The sequence below is a fragment of the Alligator sinensis genome, unplaced genomic scaffold (genome assembly GCF_000455745.1).
Source record: "Alligator sinensis unplaced genomic scaffold, ASM45574v1 scaffold243_1, whole genome shotgun sequence".
Taxonomy (NCBI): domain Eukaryota; kingdom Metazoa; phylum Chordata; order Crocodylia; family Alligatoridae; genus Alligator; species Alligator sinensis.
In genome coordinates, this window is record NW_005841841.1 from 4,966,351 (window position 1) to 4,989,717 (window position 23,367).

General features: G+C 42.5%; 1 protein-coding gene across 1 annotated transcript in view; it reads left to right on the forward strand.

Annotated features, from left to right (window-relative positions):
- CFAP47 (cilia and flagella associated protein 47) overlaps positions 1-23,367 on the forward strand; it is a 757,346-nt gene that overhangs the window by 373,453 nt on the left and 360,526 nt on the right. The window contains exons 46-47 of the mRNA XM_014520638.2: positions 7,109-7,305; positions 8,501-8,644. Coding sequence (XP_014376124.2) covers positions 7,109-7,305; positions 8,501-8,644 — 341 coding nt within the window. The remainder of the gene's footprint in view (positions 1-7,108; positions 7,306-8,500; positions 8,645-23,367) is intronic.

Consider the following 23,367-nt stretch of genomic DNA (forward strand, 5'->3'; position numbering starts at 1 on the left):
GGCGGCCCCCCTGGTCGGGAACAGCTGTTTAACCAGCCGGCGTAGCGCCGGCTCGCGCGGCCGTAATGGCGGCTGCGTCTGCTGCTGCGGTCCCAGCTCCGACGCTGCCGTCCCTCCCGGGGGTGAGTAGCCCGGCCTGTGGCTTTCTCGAGGGGGTGTTTTTGCCCCCCTATCCTGCCTATCCTCTGCCTGCACCCATGACGGCGGCCCGTCGCCGTCACAGTATCATTCAGAGATTACTTTTCCGTTGACATAAGAATGAAGAATAAATCAGATTTTTTAGTTCTAAATTACTGAAAAGTGGTTTTCAAGACCGGTAGCTAGTAAAACTACAGTTCTGTTTCTTTGCTGTGATGCTGATAAGTCATACAGTTCGCTTAGGGCAGAGCTGACTGAACAGAAATCATAGTACCTTTGACAGTCCAGGCAGCATGTTTTGATGCTCACTGTAAATAGAAAGCATTGATTTATTTATTTTTTCTTATTGTTAATTATCTCAATTAAGAAGATCATAAAACTATTGGATTTTAGTTCTTGCTAATAAAGCTTTAGTTAAGATTGTCAGTTTGAGAAACTGAATTTACAATTACTGTAAATGCATTTGAAACAGAAGTCAGTCTTGGCTAGGATTTAGCAAAATTCTCAAAATTGGCAATATACATGGTATCTTATTTTAGGTACCCTTAAAATATAAATAGTAAATAATAATGCATCAACTAAGTGGTTAGGTGCTGTAATACGATGGAATGAGAGACTAGTTTTGTCTCCAAAAGTTTTGAAGTCTTAGACAAAATGGAAGATGTATGAAATTTTTCAAGAAGCTGGGTGTTGGTTGGATAGATGTTCTATTACGTTAATTTGTATTTTCTGTAAGCCACAATAGGCTTAAAGTGACCATTTCAATGTTGAAGTGGCCTCTGTAGATTGACCAAGTTATTAGTTGCTAGACTTGACCTAGGGCTCTAGGAGCAATTAAAGCATTGTGATCACTGGGGGCAGAAGTGTATGTTCTTTATTTTCAGGATGTTGGTGTATTAGAGGAATTGAAAGCAAATTTGTCTGCTATCTTTTCCATTTGTCACATTCAAGAAATTGCAAACTGGGAATTTGCTGCCTGGTTGATATCAAGATACCATATTTACTTGAATCCAAGATGATCCTGATTTTAAGACAACCCCCAATAATTAGATACTGTATGTGGAACATGTATACATTTGTAATAGTTTTCCATTTATACAATCTATTTACTGGACAATCATCATAAATTCATCCCTCTCATCACTGCAGTTGGGAAAGCAGTGGCAGGCAGGGAGGCAGTGAGGAGGCAGTAGAGGATTGCCCCCTATTGCCTGTCCTCACCCCCTACCACTTGCCTTCCCTGCTGCCTGTTTCCCATTGTGCCTGCCCCCTGCTTACTCTTCCCCCTGCCTAGGCTCCCCCCTCCCCCCCACCTACCCTTGCTCTGGTGCTGGCAGACTCCATCCCTGCTCCAGCCTGGTGAATAGAGCACAGCCAGGCAGCAGCAGACTACAGGATGGGGGAGAGAGGTGACAGTGGAGGGGGAGATGGGGTACGAATTGGCAGGGGTCAGGCAGCAGCTGTGGCTCTGGTTCTGACCCCTCATCGTGGAATCCTGTAAATATAGTAATTGCTCAGTTTACTAAATGTCTTCAAGGATAGTGCCAACAAGAAGGTTTTTGCCTGATGAAATCATACTTGCTAGGCATATACACTAGGAATTTAAAGAGTGTAGCAGGGGATCCCTGCCTCTGCTACTGGAAGGACGTGAGAGCAGGCTGGGGGGGAATATAATTTGCAGAAAGCTTGAGCTGCAATGCTTTGAGCAGTTGATGTGGGAACTGAGAGCCCTTGTCATTGCTTGGGATGGGTGACAGCACCTTGGGATAGGTGATAGCACCTGGGTCCTGTTTCCCAGAGAGCCAGGTCAGGTGACTGGAAGGGGAGGAGTCAGAAATCAGTTCTGCTGAACGTCTTGGAGGCAAGTGTTTTGTTGTTGTTGTTATCTTTGGACTTCATGTTGTCACTGGAGGTTTGGGTTCTGTCTGTAGGGACAGACAGGAGGCCACACAGCAGGGTGGCTGGGGGGTGCCCTAGGTTTTGAGTCCTTCATGCAATGGGCTGAAACCTGGGAGGTGCAGAAGCCCAGATGAGCAAGGCTAATGGGGCTAAGGTCAAGGAAGCAAGTCAGAAGCCCAGGAGGGGCTGAAGCCAAAACCAGGACCAGGGCTCCAGAGATGGGCAAAGGCCAAGAAGGCTAAAGCCTGTGGAGAAGCCTGAAGCTGATGGGCTGATACCCGAGAAAGAGGTTGGGGCTGAGACCAAGGGGCCATTGCCAGAACAGGTAAATGGAATTAGAATAAGTCCTGAAAGGCATGGGCATGGCTATAGGGAAGGTTAGAGGCTTTGATTTGGGCTTGTAAGGTATGGAGTATTTTGGTTCAGGTGCCTGGGGTCCTAGACGCTTGGACAGGGCCAGTAAGCCCAAGAGACCGGAGCGGGTAGGACTTTGGAAATGTTTCTCCCTGATAAGTATCTAGATCAAGAAGCAATACTTAAATACTCAACCCCCCCCCAAAACAAACAAACAAACAAACAAACCAAAACCACAAACAAACCCCCCCAAAAAACAAACCACCCAAAAAACGCTAGGCAGGCAATCATTTTACTTTGGAAGCATTATCAACAAAATAAGCATTGATTAAATAGATGAAAAATAATTATCTCTACTATGCAATTAGGATATTATGCTCATGACTCATATTCCTCAGTCCTTTTTCTGAACAGTCACCATTTTTTATCAAAAAAAGCTTTTCATCATGTGGCTTGGTCAAGGGACTCCTGAAAAACACTTCCCTAGCAGCTGTTCATAACACTGTAGGGTCTTATTATTTTTTTTGCTATTGACTAAAGGAATATGAAAGGGTTTGTTAGTGAAGTGGCAGCAGTGTCAGGGTTGAGTGGTTATGGACTGGAGACCTTGTCCCATGGCCAGTGCCAGATTTAGGCTTAAGCTACTTACGCTACAGTTTAGGGCCTCACAATTTGAGGGGCCTCTAAATAAGGAAAAAAATGGACATTTTTGTTCTAATATGACAAAAATATACATATATATGGCTCCACAGTTATTCATATTGAGTTCATAAATTTGTTCAGAAATAACAATAATTAATCTTAAAATGTAATGAAAATCCATTTTCAGGGATTTTGGGGATTATTTTTAGCGTATGAGGCCTCTTAAACTGGGCATAGTTTATGGCCTCAGCATGTCATATTCTGGCATTGCACATGGCTTTATTGTCCTAGAAAAGAACTTGGCTGTCTTGGAGTTCAGAAACATGGGAAAAGCAGAACCCTGATGAGAAGGCAATCACGTTCCCATTCAATAATATTTATGGGGGTGAAAAGGAAGGCTAAGCGCAACATGCATCTCTCCTTTTTAAAAAAGCTAAAACAAGTTTTAAAACTTAAAAAAGTTTGCTGTGCATTTAAAACTGTTCTGCTGTGTATGCCCAGAAATGCCTCAGCCTTGACGGGGTTGAGCTGAGTGCATGCCTTCTGCCTAGGCTGACTGAGATCCAGAACTAACATGGGGGCTTGATCCTCTTCGTGTTCTCATAATACACCTAATGCACATGACAGGATTAGACTCCTTGCAAAGTGTAGGAGGCTAGCGTATGAACTACTTGCGCAAGATTTGAGAGATTCAGGTTTAGTGACCTCCATGGCCTGCGGCAGTTCAGACCCACACTTCTCAGTTCTACTACCAATCTATAAACTGTTCTGTGGGGACCGTCTTTGCTCTGCCTGTTGAATACGATCCACTGTACAGAAAAGAATTCAAACTTGAGCCAGAGAAAACAAGGATGAATGCGCCTGTGGCATAAGTGGTTTGAATGCTGACCTGGTGATGGGAGTTTGGGGTCATGTGCCTGGTTCATAGGTTGTTTTTACTTTTTGTTAAGAAACTCACCCATATATTAAATCCCAGCTTGGGAAAACAACATTTGCAGTCCTTACTATTCTAGCCTGCATTTCGCTTGCACAAGGAGAAAGCGTGAAATATCATCTGTTTCCAAGGAGATGTAGTCGAGCTTTTGCTGTGTAGAAGAAATCTGGTCAGTGTCCAGTCTCCCCATAATTCATGTATGTGCTTTCAGCTGTTTCCTTAATTATGGCTGCTGTGACCCTGCAGTTACTTTTGAACAAGTCACTCAATTAACTCCTAATCTACTTTCTGCTAAGGCATACTTTAAAAAAAATACCACATGCAGACTAGAGGAAAACAAATTGGTTTGAGAGCGCCTTAAGTTTGATTACATTATGATATATATTAAAAATTTAGCATAAAGTTATTCTGCAAAAAAAGAAAAAACTTTCACACACAGCTCTACTATTAGACAAACGGTTACTGTAATTGGTCTGACTTGAAGATCCAGTTTTCTTTTAGAAATGTTGATCTGTTGTGTACAAGACTTAACATTTATATATTTTCTGCTTTACATTTGGGTGATCTTAGTTTTTCCATTTTTCAACTTATTCCTCAGTTTAACTATATTCTTTTAGCATATGAAATGAATATTTTTATGAAAATTGCAGAAATATAACCTTGAAAATATTGTGCTGATGGATGGGTGGGATTTCTTTTTTTATAATGCATTAAATGTTAAAGATTGCATTTCAGATTTAAAACATGCACAATGTAGCAATTGTAGACAAGTCTGATGACTGCTACCTTATTCAGCTTAATATTCATCTTTTATTTAAAATGAAGTCTTTTTTTAGATTAAAATTACTCTCATAGGACACAATCCCTGGGAGTTAAAAGGAGTAACAAAATTTATCCCAGCAATAATTTAAATGTCTGTAGTGCAGAAGTCTCAAACTCATTCCATTAACTTAAAATATTTTGGAGCTTTCAGTTCCTGCAATATATGCAATATTATATTGACAACAGCTAGAGTATTTGAAGAAAGATAATCTGCCTTGTAGTACTTCAAGGTAAGTACTTAAAAGATATACCTAAAGATTTAGGTACGTATATTGGTTTGATAATCCTCAAAGTACTCTCCCACAGACCGAGTAAATGATCAGGTAGTGTTACAGGCAGTAGGAGAAGGGACTAGAGAAGGAGTTTTATTGCTTCTATAACTGACAAACCTGAGGCATTTTTATAGAAGATAGCTAGTAGGGATAATAACTTTGTGACAAAACAGAAGAAAGGTAATAATTCATAAATTAGAAGGTCATTAATCTTGTCTTTATTAGAGAACAAGCTAATTTATTTCAGAGGAGGGTTGAACCTGAGGTGCAATCTCTAATATTTCGATAGCCTAGTAATGTTGAAAGGCTCATAATGTACTGCTGCATTATTCTTCCCTTGATTGAGAGCTTTTTTAATGCAATGATGGAGGCTAAAGATGACACAAAGCAACAGAGAAGTATTAGTTTACCTCCCTAAGAGTTGAACAGCAATAGCTGACCAGTAGTCAGAGGGCAACAGCAGTTCATGAAAGAGAGCAAACATCATTTTAAATGATGATTGAATTCATTTTATAACATTGTGTCTGTCATTAAACATCACCTGAAATATTCACAAAATCACTTATAAGAAGGTAAAGAGGAAGAAAACTTAAAACATTCCCTAAACCTGTTCCCTCAAAGGTGGGTTTTATCTTCTCTTGTTGAAGGACTCGTATGAATTTGTGGACTCAAATTTGTTGGATCCTAGTTCTATCCCTGTGGTTTGTGTGCGTCTTTGCAGAGTCTCTGGGCTTCCCTTGCCCTCCACTTCACATAGGGCTCCTATAAGTATATATTGATATATAATGCTGGAAGCCTTCATGAAAAAGTGTTTCTCAGCAAGGGGAGCCACAAATAGGCTATTATAATTAGGGACTGCTTTTACTCTTTGGCATAGCTCTGAAGGGCTTGTGGGCCTGAGCCTGGGAATATTCCTTTCTGCTCCATGCTGTTTTCCCTCCTATTTCTGTAGGTGGACCTCTGCACAGTTTAAGAAGTGAGGGATATCATGAAGGTGGCTGATCTTCCCCCCACATACAAATTTGTAAGGGTGGGCACAGATGTCTGACTGGGTCTAATGGTGACAGTAGGGCTCCGTATAATATTATGTTACGTTTATTTTTTATTTTGAGTACTGCTCAGAATACCAAAATTATTTACAATATTACTGCATAGTAAATGCTGACAAATGTTTTTGTGGTATCATTAAATGCTTATGGTATTTGACAGACATATACAATAAATCCTTAGAAGTGCAAGGATAAATGGATCTTTTAATGTATGTCTTGTACTCTGTACAAAAAAGTGTGAAATTATATAATTTAGCTATATTCAGTAGTTGTCTGCAAAGAAAACAAATATTGACTAGGTATAACTGAAAAGACTTTTCACATTTTATGGTGTTTAAGTTTGTGGTATGTTCACTCTTGATTGTTGGTGCTCAACCTTTTTATTGGAGGGCTGGATTGGCAGTGCCTGGTCCATCTGTGGCCCATATCTGGCATGGGTATGACGAGCACCATCTGGTGCGTAGGGGTGTGGAGTGGGTCAGGGAAGCAGACCAGTCCCAGCACAGACCTGCACTGGAGCTTGATCTGATTCCATGGAAAGGAAAGGGGGTATGGCCTGGCCCTGATGAGGGATGGGGTGTGGCCAGGCCCCAGCTAGCCCCAGCGGGGAAAGGGCATGGCCCAGCCCCAAAGGGAGGATAGGAGCTGTGGCCCGGCCCTTTGGGGCAAGGGGACATAGCTTGGCTCTGACTCGCTGTGCAGGCAATGGTGTTTGGAGGTTTGGCAGAGGGGAAGGCATATGGCCACTTTAATGGCCACTGCTCCTCCACTGCCAAACTTTCACACCCGTGGAGAGCCCTATATGCCAGATGCAATGATTCAATAGGCCACATTTGGCTTACAGGCCGGAGGTTAAGCACCCCTGTTCTAGATTGATGTCCCTATTCAGAATTTATATTTTTCTCCAAGTTCTGTTTTTTAGTTTTTGTTTGCTCCTTGAATATTCTAGAGTATTTTGTGTAACCATGTTTGTTTGTTTGTTTTTCTTTTAATTTAAGATGACAGCACAACAGTTGAGCTCCCTATAAGGTTTGTTCCCAAATATCCTGGTCGCTACCCTTGCCAGATTCTGCTGCAGTCCTCCTATGATATCCGGGTCTACACGATCGAATGTGTGGTGAATGCAGATAGTGCAGAGGCTGAACTAGAATTCATAACATCAGCCTATCAGACGATTATTCAGGACATCCCAATTGTAAGTTAAGTTTGTATCCGAAAGGTTGAAATGTGATTCAAGATTTTTGGATTCCACCTTTTGCATTTAAAGGATGCTTATGTTTTGTGAAACCCCCTTAACGGTACAGAAATTTTACATTGGTCCCCCAAATCTGAAAACATATAAATGCAAATGTTGTTGGGGAAAATGTTAAGTAACTATTCTTTGCCCACCTAAATAATGATTTAACTTCCATTCTTATGATCCCTTATCTGCATTTGACACTTATTAATATGCATCAAATTATAAGCGGGAGGAAGAATGACAATATAAATAATAAGCTTAAGAGGGAAAAGAACCGAAGTCTAATTTAAGGAGTAAGATGGGAAAATTAGATGATGTTACTGTATTGTTATGTTAATAATGATTTTTTTGATGATGATGATAGAAAGCTGTAGTACAGATAATATACTGTATCTACACCATAGATTTGTTCTTTGGTGCCTACACTTTGTTTTTTTTTAAACCTTGTTGAGCTTTCTCCAAGCATCAGCATATATATAATCACTTGCATGCAAGCATTTAAAGCAAAAGAAAAAAAATCCCTATTATTATATTTGCAAACCAGACATCACAAGTTATCAAACAGTAGTATTAAAGTTATCTGGGCAACTCTTGTTCTTGTATCTTATTACTAATTCTGTGATGAAATCCTTTTTTTCTGAAGACCTCTTTCATGCTCAGTTCAAAGGATGGAGATGGGGATAGGGATGCTCTGGGAACAAAGCAGCTCTTCTGTAGTCTCTTTAGTCTTGTCATTCTGTCTGTGGCCCATACCTCATTTACTGCACACAAACTCCACTCTGAATATAGAATTAATAATTTAAACTGCATTCCTGACAGTATTATATGCTTCTTAAATGTAATGAAGTTACCTTCTTATCCCCTCAATATTAAAGGTTTCTACAGAAGGACAGCATTTGTATAGAATAGGCTATTGCTACTGCAGAGCCATAGCCAAAAGACTATGGACATTTTTTGAAAGATTATTTATTGATTATATATAGTTTATTTTTTTTCCTAAAACTTCCCTTCAGCTGACAGTTTTGCTCTGATTTGTTGTCCATTCTAAGAAGTAATGACTAAACCATGTAAAAATTGCAGCAGCTGAAAGCTGAAATGTTTCTTGTATATGTAAATGTCATGTGACTGACATCACTTCTTTTTGTTTCAGAGTAACTTGTCCAGTCAAGACTGGAAACTTAAAGCAATCCTAGAGGGACATTTTTTTTATGGTCCTCCTCTCATATATGTGGGTCCAGGTGAAACAACACAATATTCTCTCATGTTCAAGCCGATCTCGGAGTGTATAACTACGGTAAGAAAGAATTTACTATCAACCTTTAAGAAAGGGGCTGCAGCTCATGAAACTTGACATCACAAAAGACACTAGATATCCAAAAGGTTGCCCAACAGTGCACACAACTATATGGTTGGCCCAATAAAAGATATCTTGAAACAATACTTGCTTTTCCAGTAAATAATAGCACTTGTGCATCTGTTTGAATTTGGGAACATGTTAAAATGCATTTCTGAATTGGAGACAAGGAAGACAAGATTTTCCCTTAATTGGGACATGCCGAAAACCAAAGAATTGAAAGGCATTGAAATGTTGGAAGAGCCATGAAATCCAAACTTCTGCACAGATTCAGGACTGTGCTTGCTCCTAAACCACCCCACACAGCCTTTTTAGCTTCCTGAAAATCCCCAGAGACAGACACAACTTCCCTAGGCAGCTTGTTCCACAGTCTTACTGACATTATAGTAAGGAAACTTTCCCCCCTGAGATTTAATCTAAATTTGCATTGTTGCAGCTTAAACCTATTGTCTCTCATTCTTTCCTCTGTGGAAAGAGGAAAATCATTTTTCCTTTTGCTACATCAGTCTTTCAAGTATTTGAAAACTGCTATTATGTTATCCCTCAATCTGTAGCTAGTTACCTAGTTTGTTCAACATTTTCTTTTATGGTTTGCAGTTCAATCTGTTTGTAGCTTGCCTGTGAAGCCTTTCCAGGTTCTCTACAACCTTCAGTTCTGGTTATTACATTGTAAAGGCTCAGTGCTGTAGTTAAGTCCTGTTACCTCCCATGTCTTATATCAATGGTTGTCTTAAATGAAACAGATGCAATTTGGGATTGAAGTGTTTATTTAATTGCACAAAATCACACTGCTGACATGTTGAGTTTGTGGCTGTAACAACTGGGTGTCCTGGGGCTGGTCAAATCTTTGGCCACCTGTCTACCTTGACTGCCATGCCTTGATGATAACAATTTAAAGATGTCAATGAGGCAGGAGGCTGCCCATTTACTTGCCCTGATGCCAAGGGCCTATGTACACAGCTCCGACCACCCCCTGTACCATGTCCCATGCCTCGCAGATGGCATCTATGTTCTTCCAGTGCCTCACACTAGGACCCGAGATCCAGAGTCTCACATGGGACTCTCACTCACCACTGGAGCTCGTAGTCCCAGTTCTTTAACACTGGTCTTTCCTCCTGTTCCTCACTCAGGGCTCCAAGCCCTATCCCAATTCTGGGCTCCCAGCCCCATTCCCGATCAGGGTTCCAAGCCCTACTCTGGACTCCAAACCCTATTCCCCTGCCTTATCCCCTACCTTACACTGGACTCTCAATCCCTTCATCCCTTTGCCCCAGGAGTTTCTTACATAGCCCTGTGTAGGAGCTACACCCCCCTGTAACCCACCCCCCTAGAGCCTCACTCCCAGCTCCCATAGTGCAGCCTCAGATCTTGCTGTGAGTTGGGGTGCTGTCTCTGGCCCCTTCACCTGGCCAGGACCCCACCTCAGAACTCATGGTGAGTCTGGTCCCTTGTTTTGTCCTTTGGGTTCTTCTCCCCTAGCTTTTCCCTTCCACGGGATCACCCGCAAGGCAGCAGGGGCTAAGGCTTTCTGGTGCCCCATACTCACCCTTCAGTGAGGAGGCCCCAGGTGTGACATTTCCTGGAAGCTGCCCTGCCACAAGCACCCACCACACTATCCAACCCCAGCAGGGTGTCGTTTTCGGTCATGCCCCAGGACCAGGAGCCTCCAGCTATTCCCATAACTCCTGCCCTTACTTCCAAGGATGTTCCATGAGCAGCAGCTCAGCCAGGTAGTGTGCTCTTGGCTCCTAGCAGCAGACTGCTGGCCTTGCTGTTCAGGGCCCTACTCTTATAAGGAACAGCTAGGCCCTGTTCCGAGTCAGGGCATTGTGCTTAATTCAGGATTGCATCCAGCTGCCATAATATTCAGATCATTCTTGCCTTTGCTATTGCCATACTAGTGTGCCTCCATTTATATCTATTCATTTGTTTTTCTTCCCTGTCTGTAACACTTTATACATTTGTCTTGTCTTTGCTGATTTTGATTTTACTGTCATAGGCTGCCTATACATGTCATGCAGGGTGGGGGGAGGGAGGCCGTTTTAATTAGAGCCACTCTCAGGAATCGCTGTAATTAAAATGTCACAGCATCTCGTGTATTAACTAAAGCTCATTCGATGAGCTTTAGTTAGTGTCCCCGCCAGCATTTTGAAATGTGGGACACTGAATCCATAAGACTCTGCAGCACACTAAAGCATTCTAATTAGAACACTCCAGCAGGCTTGGTTAATCGAGGTTGCTCTGACGTGTTCTAATCAGTCACCCTTAAAGTCCAATTCTCCAATTTGGGATGATCCTAACTACCAACGTTTTTGCAACTTCTTTTTTTGTGTTGTGTGCAGACCTGATTGACATACTTTCTATTCTTGCATCTGCTTTGTTAACAAAAATGTTTAACGTCACCAGGCCCAGAACAAACCCCTTTGAGAACACACCTTACTTGGGACATCCTGCTAGTCTGACATCAATCCATTAATAGTTACTCTTTACTTGTGGTTATTCAACCAATTATGTAGCCACCTAGTGATAACTTTATCTATGTCCCATTTCTTCAGTTTATAAGAATGACCTATGGGATTGTGTCAAAAGCCTTATGAAAGTCCAGATATGCGAAGATCATGTTTAATATTAGGTATTCCCCTTATCCACTTACTCAGTGACTCTCTCAAGGAAAGAAACCAAGTTGGGTTGCCTTTTTTATCTCCCTTAAAAAATTCCATGATGGCTGTTAATGATCATTTCTACCACCTGTAGATATTTACAAATTGAGTGCTGAATAATTTGCTTTGGTAGCTCTCATTTACTGAGGGCAGACTGGATGGTCTACAATTTTCATTGTTCTCTGGAAGAGAAAGGCTCATGACACCTCATCTCAGCAGAAGGAGACATATTAGTTCCTCAAAGCCAAAGTTCAGAGGAGGATCTGAGAAATCAAATACCAATGATGGCAAGATAAAGTCAAGAAAATTCAGCTCTTTGCTGACAAACATGATGTGCATCGTTTCTTCCAGGCAATGAAAGCCATCTATGGTCTAACCTCTCATGGTCCTACTTTCCTGGAATTACAGGATGGTTCAGTGATCTTCAAAGACAATTAATCTATCCAAGCTAGATGGAAAGAGAACTTTGAGGCACTCCTGAACTGTGAGTCAATTCTGATGGGTGCCAACAATGAGTCTGTTCCCCAATGCTCCAAAAGAGGATCTCTTGCTGACCCTCCTATCCTAGAGGAAGTCTGGTATGCCATCATGAAAACCAAGAACAACAAGGCTCCTGGACTGGATGGCATACCTGCTGAAGTCTTCAAGGCTGGCAGTGGGTAACTGGTACTGAGACTCCATATATTTATTCTTCAAATTTGGAACAACAAAGAGATCTTTAGGGGCGTGAGGAACTCCAACAGTGTGACATTGGAAAGAGGTAAGTCTATGCAGGGGAACTATTAAGGTAGTGCCCTCCTTTCCACAGCAGGGAAAATCCTCTCCCACATCCTCCTGAACTGTCTTCCATCTTTTGTTGAGGAAATACTTCTGGAATCTCAGTGTGATTTCAGACCATCTTGCAGGCAATTGTGATGTAATCTTTGTTTCCTGCCAAGTCCAAGAAAGTGTCAGGAACAAAACCAGGACCTGTATATGGCCTTCATTGACCTCAGCAAGGCGACTGGAAAATTCTGGCCAGATTTGGATGCCCTGAAAAATACATCAAGGTCCTGAGGCTTCTCCATGAACAGATGACTGCTACCATTCTTTGTAGTGGATTGGACATATATCCATTTATTATCTGAACTGGGATCAAGCAAGCATGCATTTTCATTCCAGTTTTGTTGTCTTTTTTTTTACTATCATTCTTGTTCTTGTTAAGGACCTCCTCCTTTATGAGATGAGTATAGAATATGGAATGGAAGGAGAGCTCTTCAATCTGGGACATTTTTGTTTGAAGACAAAAGTATTCAAAACAGCCACTCTTGACCTTCAATTTGCTGATGACCTGCACCATCCATGTACATACTGAGGAAAACCTCCAAACTGCTCTGGATCTCTTCACAGAAGCCTACAAAACTTTGGGCCTCTCTCTCAACATTGAGAAGACTGAAGTGCTCTATCAGCCTGCTCCAGGCTATGAATATGACCCCTCCCCCCCCTCTCAAATTACCACCAAGGGAAGGATGCTGGAGGTAGCTGAGCACTTCCCTTACCTCAATAAGCACCTATCTCAGAGAGTGAACACTGATGAGGAGATCCAGTGTAGGATTTGGTGTGCAAGTGCCTTCTTTGGAAAATTGTTTCAGCATGTATTTATTAATTGCAGTCTCTGAAAAGACACCAAGGTCAAGGTCTACAATGCAGTCATCATCTCCACTCTCCTGTATGGATGTGAAATGTGGGCGACCTTCTGTCATCATCACAAGAGCCTCGAGAGGCATCACTAATGATGCCTCTGGAAAATCCTTCACATCAGATGGGAAGATCACGGTACAAACACCAGCATCCTTGCTGAAGCCACTAACATTGAATTGGTGGTCTTCAAGCATCAGTTTTGCTGGACCAGACATTGTGGTGAAAGCCTGACTCTCAACTCGGAAAACAAGTGCTCTGCTCCCATCTTAGCTATGGCTTGAGATCTCATAGTTCCCAGAGGAAATGCAACAAGGATGTATTGACGGTACACTTCAAGAAAACAGATGTAGACATCAAGAGCTTGGAGGAGCTGGCTGCTAACCAGCTCCAGTGGTGCTGCCTCAATCTCCACCAAACGGCATCCCATTTCAAAATAAAGTGTCTTGCCCTCAAAGCAGAGAAGAGAGCACAGAAGGAGGAAAAGAAGAGAAATTTGGGCCTCAAGCTTACTTTGTCTTGCAGAAAGACCTGCAACTTCTGCAAATGGATTTGTGGTTCAAGGATTGGACTTGTATGTCACTTCAAGGCTCATCAATAAGGAATTGCTAAACTACATATCTTTTGGCTATGGGTGCTAAATTAATCCTTCTCCTGACTTTTTGGATCTTGTTGGTCTTTCCAAAATTTGTAAATATTATTGGCAGTGACTTTTGAAATTTTTTTTAGTTAATTCTTTCAGCTTTTTCCAGTTAGTTCTTTAAGAATTATGGGGTGCATTTCCTCAGACCCTGATGACTTAAATTAATTCAAACTAGTCAAAGCTACTCTGACAGATTTTTATTTATCTTTATTTGCCTTTTTTTCTTTATATTTTCCTAGTTATCTGGTTGTATTTTTTTATGAAGACTGAAGTAAAGTAGGGATTAAGAAACAATACCTTCTTTGCATGTCCTATTAGTAGCTCAACTTTTCTGGTTAGCAACAAACTCAGAGTTTGCTGTTTCTCTCTCTTTTTTCATCTGCTGTTTGCAGAATTCCTTTGTCTTTATCTTCGCTTGCCAGTTGTAACTTTTATTTTTTCCTTTGATCACCTGATTTTGTGCCTGCCTGTACACGCTGTGTTTTTGCATGCATCTTTAGTGGCATCCCGTCTTGCCTTTGTCTATATGTATCTCTCTTGATTTTCAGATAGTGAAAAGATTTTTCCTGCAGCCATATACTTGTTCTTAAATTCCCTTTTCACTGGAACAGGTTGATGTTGAACCTCTGATACTATATTCTTTAGAAAACTCTAGTTGCTTTGCATTCTCTTCTTTTAATTTGTCCAAGGCATCCCATCTTTTGCTGATTTGGTTGAAATTTGCCTTTCTGAAGTTCAGTGTCTTGCTGTTCTCATGCCTGCCTTTCCATAAAATCATGAACTTAATCATACTGTGATCACTTAATGCCAAGCCCAATACCTTCATGTTTATGACCAATTCATCCCTGTTGGTTAAAATCAGATGCAAAATAGATAACCGTTTGTTGTTTTGTCAGCTTTCTGAAGTAGAAAGTTGTCTATATATACTAAAAACTTGCTGAACTTTTTATGTGTCTTTATTTTCTCTGTATTTTCTTTACAGCACAGATATCAAGGATATTAAAATCCCCCATTTTTGCCAGGTCATAGCTTTTAAATAATCTACGCTGCTGTTACCTATTTTTCTGGAATAGAAATATTTATCTACCATGCTTATTTCACCAAGCCTCTGTAAAGCCAATGAAGTCAAAATTTTCTTTAAATGCTATGATTTCTAGTTCAACCTATTTGTCTCCCATACTTCTTGTAATGCTCTAGTGAATGGGCCTCAAAGATGCTTTGGCTCTGAAACTGGCTCTGGTATTTTTAACCTATTATTGTTTTCTACATGTTAACCCTCACTCCTTTAATGGGGCTAAATTCTAGAGATGATTATACAAAATTGAGTTCTCTTTGTTCTCTCATTTCTGCCTCCTACTACTCAGTTGTAATAAAACCAGGTATTCTATTCCAGTTGAAAATACTTTGTTTAGTTATATATGTTCTGACAATGCAATTTTGTTCTGTTCCATTCTTTTACTTTCCTTTCCTTTAGCATTTCCTAACTGTCCTAATTAATATCTCTGAGGTTCCCTAGTAACAAACTGTCCTTCCCTCAGTGCACACACTGGCTAGGGACAGACATTACACACAAACTGGTTTAAGTGATCAGAAACTAGTTTAAACCTGTAACAGAACAGATGTTCAGTGCACATAAGCCAGTTAGAAAATGGCTGAAACTGATTTGAGATAAACCTGGCTGAATGTAGTATCAGACTTAACTGATTCAGGTCAAACCAGTTTATTCAATGTCTGTCCTAGAACCCTTGCTGGTTTCAGTTAAATCAGACTCTCCCAGCATCCTGGCATGGGCTGGGCAGGGCTGTCTGCTCCACAACAGAACTGGCCCCTCCCCTCTACTCCCTTTATGAAGCTCCAGCAGAGATTGCAGGCATCTGCCTGGCTTCCCCCTGCTCCCCTTTCCCCCCTCACCATTCCCTGCTGAAGCAGGAATTATTCCGCCCTCCCCTCTGCCTTACACAGGCACCTATCAGCATTAGCTAGCATACTACATGCTGGCTACTGTCTGTGCTGTGGGAGACAGCAAAGGCAGACATGCTTTTTGGAGCTAATCAACAGGTAGCTGGTAATGTCCTTCCTTGGGAAAGTTGTTTAAGAAGAGCTTGAGCTAATGGAGAAAGGCTGTTATTTTCTTAATGGGCTGATAAACACTGAGTTAGGGGTGATAAACGCTATGCTATCAATTCTGCTGGGCTGCTCAGGAGGTGGTGGGGGGTGGGGAAGGAAAACCCTCCCTAATCGGAGCATCCTGCCAGAGCCTGGCAATGCCCCCTTCAGCTCAGCATTGTGAAAGGGAAGGGAGGCCTGCTCTAGCCTGCTTCTAGCCTGATCCACTGCAGCATGTGCCTGATTTTTTTTTCAGTCCAGAGGGGATGTCTGTGCAGTTACAAACCGGTTTATCCTAGCCAGGTTAGACTGACCTGCAAAGATTGAATCAATTCAGGCTCAGGCTTTTTGAATGTCTGTCACTAGCCCCGCTCACTGTAGGAATTCTACAGTGATGGGTACCATTTTCATTTGTGAAATAAATTTTGTTATTCATTAAGTTACTGCTCACCATGCTGTTAAAATAACTGCCAGTATGAATAGAGAAAAGCAAATAGCAGAGCAAGGACTAAGACGTGTTAACAGGAAACAGTGTATGTGGTACTATGTCTTTGGTAAATTTTTCTTGCTTGTGAGTTGCTGTTCAAAAACATACATTGTCTAACACAAAATATTATTCTACAAAACATAATGACTCATCCACAGTTCTTAATAATAACAACAACATAAGATAATTCACAAATCTAACATTACAAAATATATATTTTTTAAAACACCTAAAATTCTTATCTAGCTAATGGTTCCAAAGAACAACTATTCCCCAAATTAAAACCATCCAAGTGTAAGTCAATGCAAGTCTTCACAAATAAGGGCAGATGACAAGTGCAATTGGCAAGAAAAATAAGGAAGGAGACAAATAGCTGAGAATAATGGCAGGTAAAAGATTACTTAGTGATGCTACATGTTTTCAAGTTGGCATGCCTGGATGGGATGCACCCTAAAATATTGGACTTGTTTGAGGTAATTTAAAAACTATTAGCCAAATTGTGGAGGTTAGGTAAGATTCTGGGTGAGTGTAAAAGGGCAAATATAGTGTCCATCTTTATGAACGGGAAGAAGGAAGAACCAGGGGATTACAGACCAGTCAGCATGACCTCAATACCTGGAAAGATTGTGAACAGGGACCTATCAAAATTGCAGCAAAAGTGCACAGCACAGTGGTTTCTTTAATCTTGCTTGTTTCACCATGAAGCCCTGCCATCCCTGATTGGTGGAGGGGCCACAGCAGCCCCACTGCTTGCTGCTGATTAGCCGAGAGGCAAAATCTGTGAATTTTAATTATGCCACAGTTTTTGTCTTCCAGCCAAACAACAGCAAAGGGAAGGGCAGCTGGGGCCCCTTGGCCAATCAACAGTAAGAGGAAAAAAACGCATCATATTTAAAACCATGGCTTTTGCCTCCCAGCTGATCAGTAGCAAGCAGCAGCACCATTGGGGCCCCTCTGCCAATCAGGGTCTGGGTAGAAGGGGTGCTTGGCAAAGTAAGCAATATTCAAGGAGCCACTGTGCACCTCATTCCACTTTGATTTTGGTACGTCCTTAATCTGGAGCAGGTTCTCAAGAAATCCATTATGAAGTATCTAGAGCAGAACAAGGTGATCAGAAAGAGCCAGCTTGGATTTACCAAGAGCAATTTGTGTCCAACCAACCTGATTTATTTCTGTGATAAGGTGATAGGCTTTGTGAATGGGGAAAGACCAGTGGTTATGATATACTTTGACTTTAGCAATCAGGAGTATAGGTTGTACCTGTGTTGGTCTATGGAGATAGGCAAACAAGGTTCTTTGGGTAAATCAGATATCTTTTATTATTGACTTTAGCAAGGCTTTTTACACTGTCCCCCATTGCATTCTCATCAACACACTAAGGACGTACAGGAAGATTAGATGAAAGTACTGTAATATAGATACATAACTGGTTGGATCACTATGCTCAATGACTAGTCATCAGTGGCTCAATACTTAGTCGGGAAGAGGTATCAAGTGTGGTTCCCCAGGGGCCTGTCCTGGTTCTGCTACTATTCAATATCTTGATTAATGATTTTGGTGATGGTATTGAGTGCATGCTTAGCAAATTTGTGGATGACACCAAGTTGGGTGGAGTAGCAGACACTCTGGAGCAGGGGTCGGCAACGTTTTTGGCCAGAGTGCCAAAATCACCCCAACCTCCACCCATGCCTCGACTTGGTGTGCCAGAGATGGGGAAGCTACAAGGGGCCCAGTCTTCACTGCTGGTGGTGCCTGCATGCATGCCTTTGGAGGATGGCTGGGGAGGGGCCAGGGTTCTGCTGCCTGAGCCCCTCCCTTTCCATGCGCTGTGAGCTGCACATGCACCTGCCATCACCAGAGAGCTGGTGCCATCCACAGCCAGCCTGGCCTCTGGGTTGCTGTAGCCGGTGGCTGGAAGGCTGCAAACAGCTGTGTTGTGCTCCACAGCTCTGGTATCAGCTCCATGGCAGTAATAGCTGTACACATGCCTTGGGGCAGATGGTGGGGGAGGACCAAGGGTTGTGTTGCCCCAGGCTTCTTCCTGGCCACGCGCCCAGAGGTGTGTGCACAGCTGCCGCAGCCACGGAACTGATGCCAGGGTTGTGGAGCTCCATGAAGCTGTTTGCATCCTCCCAGCTGCAGCCATCCTGGGCTCTAGGCAGCTTCTAGCAGAAGCTGCCTAGAGCCAGGTTGGCTGTGGCCTGCCAAGGAAAGTGGCCTTGTGTGCCATGCTTTGGCACATGTGCTGGGTGTTGCCGATTCATGCTGTGGAGGGTAGGGCTAGGATCCAGGATGACCTAGATATGCTAGAGAAATGATCCGCAATCAATCGGATGAAATTCCACAAGGAAAAGTGCAGAGTTCTGCACTGTGACAGAATAATTGTATGCATATACACAGATTGGGGAATGACTCTCTAGGCTTCAGGACTGTAGAGAAGGACCTGTGCATTACAATGAACCATAAGCTGAACATGAGCCAACAGTGTGCACTTGTTGCCAAAAAAAAAAAAAAAGCCAGAAGCATCCTGGGTTGTAATAACAGGAAGGGCTGTGCAAATCATTGGTCCCTGATTCAATTCTGTGGAGATTTGGCCCAATTCGGTGGCTGAATCTCTGAATCCGAATTGAATCAGGAGACCCCTTAGTCTCTCCAAATTGAATCAGAACCCTTCGAATCGATTCGGAAAGATTCAGCGATTCAGACATAGAAACAGCTTTAAATGTTTTTTTTGTTTTGTTTTTTTTTTACATACCTCAAGGTACTAGGTGACTCATGAATGCTGCAATGGTGGGGCAGATGGAGCATCCCACAGGAGTGTGGGGGGGCTCTTCAGCACCAGCTCCTGGGTTATGGGGGCACCTGGGGTTCCCCCATTGCTGATCACCAAGCTGGGGGGAAGGGTATGGGGGGGCCCCCTGCATGCTCTGTGGCGGACCTGGAAGTGGACTGGAAGTACTTTTGGTCTACTTCTGGGTTTGCTGTTGAGCACTCGGGGGCCCCCCATGCTTCTGTGGGATGCTTCATCTGCCCCGGCATTGCAGCATTCACGAGCCACACCTGGTACCTCGAGGTACATAGAAAAAACTTTTAAAGCTGTGTCTATGGCCAAATCTGAAGAATCAGAATTCAATCTTCAGGTTTGGATTTGGCCGAATCAAATCAGGGACAGTGATCCAAATCAATGAATCGAGTCACTGTCCCTGATTCGGGCTGAATCTGAATTGAATATGGCCCATTTTTCACACACCTATTAACAGGAGCATTGGAAGGTGATCCTTCTGCTTTATTCAGGACTGGGGAGTCCTCACCTGGAGTACTGTTTCCAGTTTTGGGCCCCAAATTTCAACAAAGATTTGGACATATTAGAGTCCAGTGCAGAGCAAAAAAAATGAGAAGGGGCTTGGGAAGCAAGGTTTATGAGGAAAGGCTGAAAGAAACTTGAGCTATTTAATCTGGAGAAGATTAAATGGAGGAGGGATTTGATAATGGTCTTCAAATGATTTAAGGATGATTTAGAGAGAGCATGGGGATGGGCTTCTCTCTGTGGCAGTAGGGGACAAGACTTGGAACAATGGCCTCAAGCTTTCTCAGGAGAAATTTAGGTTGGAGGTTAGGAGGATCTTTTTGATTATGAGGGTTGTCAAACATTGGAAGAGGATGTTTAGAGAAACTGTGGAAACTCCATCCTTGGAAGTTTTCAAGAGCAGATTAGATGGACACTTGACTGGGATGGTTTAGGCAGGAATGTTACTGCTTTGATCATGTGGCTGGACTGGATGAACTTGTTAGATTCCTTTCAGCCTTACTTTCCTATGATGCTATGTAAAATCATTTCCTGGGAGCACTGGCATTAGAGTTTACAGATTTAAAATTATTTTACTGATATCTTGGTGACACTGATTTATTTGCAGTCTAAGTTGTGTGTGTGTGGAAGTGTAGGCATGAGAGAGTGACCTCTGTATTTTGTGACCATATTTCCTGTTTTATATGGGTTTTAATTGGATACAATTTTTTTCTTAGGAGTCTTGATTATTTTTCCCAGTCTTTTTTATGTTTGAATTTATATACTGAATTTGAAAAACAGAGCTCCAAAATTGAACTATATTTTAAAAGATGTGAATGAAGGGGTCAGGGAGATTGATTTAAGGGTGGAGTATTCATGCTGAAATCAGCATTTCCAAACTTCTGAGTACTTGGTCTCTATCTCAATGTTATATTTAATATTATCAGTCATTTAGGTACATTAGGTATATTATCAGTCATCTAGGTACAGATTCTATATTGATTTCTTGTTTGGAACATGTGATTTATGTATATGGATAGCCATAACTTATTCACTGTTCTTGGCACAATTTCACTGGCTGAAGTGGAATTGCTTCAGGATAAATGAAACTAGTATTTGAATATATGGTACAGTAAGTGTATGTGTAGAATATTCTGTGTGTATAAATGCACAGCAGATTTGTCACATGTAGACACATACAGCAGGACTGGTCTTAAATCTAGTAGTTTGGAATATTAATTCCAATAGCAAGGTGTCAATTAGGAAGTCTCTTCCACAAAGTAGTGGTGTGATAGGGTACTGTGGTGCACATGCACCATTAAGAGGGCAAGCAGCCTGAGAGGTGGCTTGCAGGTGGCGAAGGTGGCTGATTAAGGACTCGTCTGACTGGAAAGGGGCTGGGCTTGAGCCTTATAAGCCCAGTGCCCAAGCCAGTCAGGCAGTCCAGCCCAGAGAGCCTTGAAGGTGGGAGCTCCTGCTAGCAGAGCACCAGGACTCCTGAACTGGTTAAGAAACTCTCCTGGACTGGGAACCAGGGAAGTTGCCTGGGGCACATAGAGGCTGCTTGATGCAGGAAGTGGCCTTGTTTTATGTTCAACTCAGCAAGAGTTTGGGGTACCTGTCAGAGGGATGAGATGCTGTTAATTTATGCTGCACCAGTGGTTTAGCCTTGAGCCCTGCTGAGGGTTGTCTCAAGGCATACTTAGCAAACCAGTAGCCCAGGAGGGCCTGGGGAGATGCCAAAGGTCCAGGAGCCCAGAGAGGAGCTGTGAATTAGACTAGAGAGGCTATGAGTCCAGAGAGGGGCTCATGTGGGCCAGGGTAGCCTGGGAGCCCAGGAAGGGCTATTGCTCCAGGACAGACCACAGCTGGGGACTGCCAGAGCCAGCAAGCCTAGTGATCTCCATTGGCCCAGGAGGGGCCAAAGGTCCAGTGGGTCACTGCTGGGACCTACAGTCAGGGAGGCTGGAGCACAGAAGCGAGGTCCAGTACCATGGGCCGGTGCTAAAAGGCCCAGAGAGAGCAAGAAGGGAGGAGGCTAAAAAGTGCAAGACACCCACCATAGAGTGTGATGAAACAGTAACACCTGTGCGGCATGGGATGTGGTGTAGGAAAGGACAGAGCTGTGCACTGAGCCCTTAAGGCTATGGATACCATGGAGGGGCACGGATACCCAATTAGCCCTTAAAGCTGCACGGGCTGGCTGAAAGGGCTCATCAAGCTTAAGGGCTGAATTAAGATTGTTGGGGTCCAGGAGAGACCTGGTGCTGAGTGATCAGGTCTCCATGGGCCGCCTCTCTTATTCAACCTTCATTAAGGACAAGGCAGAGCGGGTGAGCAATCAGGGAGGGTTTTTACTAGAGGTGGAGCCAAGCAGGAGCCACACAGCCATCCCTGGGGCTTGGTCTTGCCATAGCTGCTATTTCATGAATCCATGTTTATTTGTTACAAGCCTGGGTGATGCATAGAAAGAACATATCTTGGAAGTTTTATAGGAAAGCCTCTTTTTCTCTAGCCTAGACTGGTTTAGTCCCATTGTCTGTACTCTCGGGATGAAAGCTGAGCTCAGCTGAAGCTACTAGGAACTTTGTCATTTACTTTATTTTGTCCAGGATTTCTCCCTGGGGTTTCATTGCTATAGTAACTTTTCTTTCTGAATAGATTTACAGTTGTTTTGGGTTTTTTTTTTCTCTCTTGGTGCAGTAGAGATGTTTCTGGTTTATAGAATTCTTATCAGATTAAAGAACTAAAATGTTTTTTTTCAAGAAAACTGTGACTACTGATATTCAGAACTACTGTATCAGTAGTTCTGATACAGATGTGTGTGGTTTTGGGTTTTTTTTAAACTAGAATTTAAAATAATTTATCCCAAGGCTTTCAGAAAGTATCATTTAATTAAGTGATAGTTTTCAGAAATCTTTTTTAGGCAGTCTGAAAAAAAACACTTCCTTGAAGGCCAAACTCTACTCACAGCCAGTTTTAGCAAGATACAAAGTCTCATCCTCCCACACCATTGATTTAAATCTGATCAGAATTTTAGTAGCTGAAAAATTGAGTTATAAACAGGCCTGCTTTGTTGCTTTGTGCATTGATTTTCCCCCCACCCCATAAATGTTTGCCTCTTTAGTTATCTCTGACAGACAGAGTAGAAGTCACAGCTTATAAGGTAGGCATTAATTACCTTAATTCTAGGTCTATAGTTCCTAAAATACTGTTATCATTTTGAATATAAAGAGTCAAGGTAATGATTAAAGCTGTTAGTCAAAATTATTCTGTTCAAATTGGATGTTGTTAAAGTTGTCACAACCCAGTGATTTTGGTGCCTCGGCACGGTGAATTTTCCCCGCCACATGAGAGCCTCTTGCAAAAGTAAAGGTTTTCTGTTGCAGCAGAAAACCCCCGGTGCAAGAGAGTTCCCACCATTCGACTGCAAATTTGTGTCCCGCTATTGGCCAGTTCTAAATTATTCACACGTGGCGGCTAGTAATTGGCTTGCTAGCCGTTTAAAATTTCGTGCGACTTCTGCCCAAGTCGAAGAACTTTGAGCACGCTGCAGAGTGCCTCTAAAGAGATCTGACTTGTGGCTAGCTGATCGATAGACTGATCACCTATCGATCTTCCTTCCCGTCGCCGAGCGCAATCCCAGATGTACCCTTTTCCCGATGGCCTAAATTGCGGACGGATTAACTGGCTTGGGCCTCGCCAGCTGGAACAACTCACATAGTTGTTCAGACGACCGGACCATCTGCGTCGCAACTACAAGTGGCGTAAGTAAAAGTTTTTGCAACCATTAAACCTTGTCTG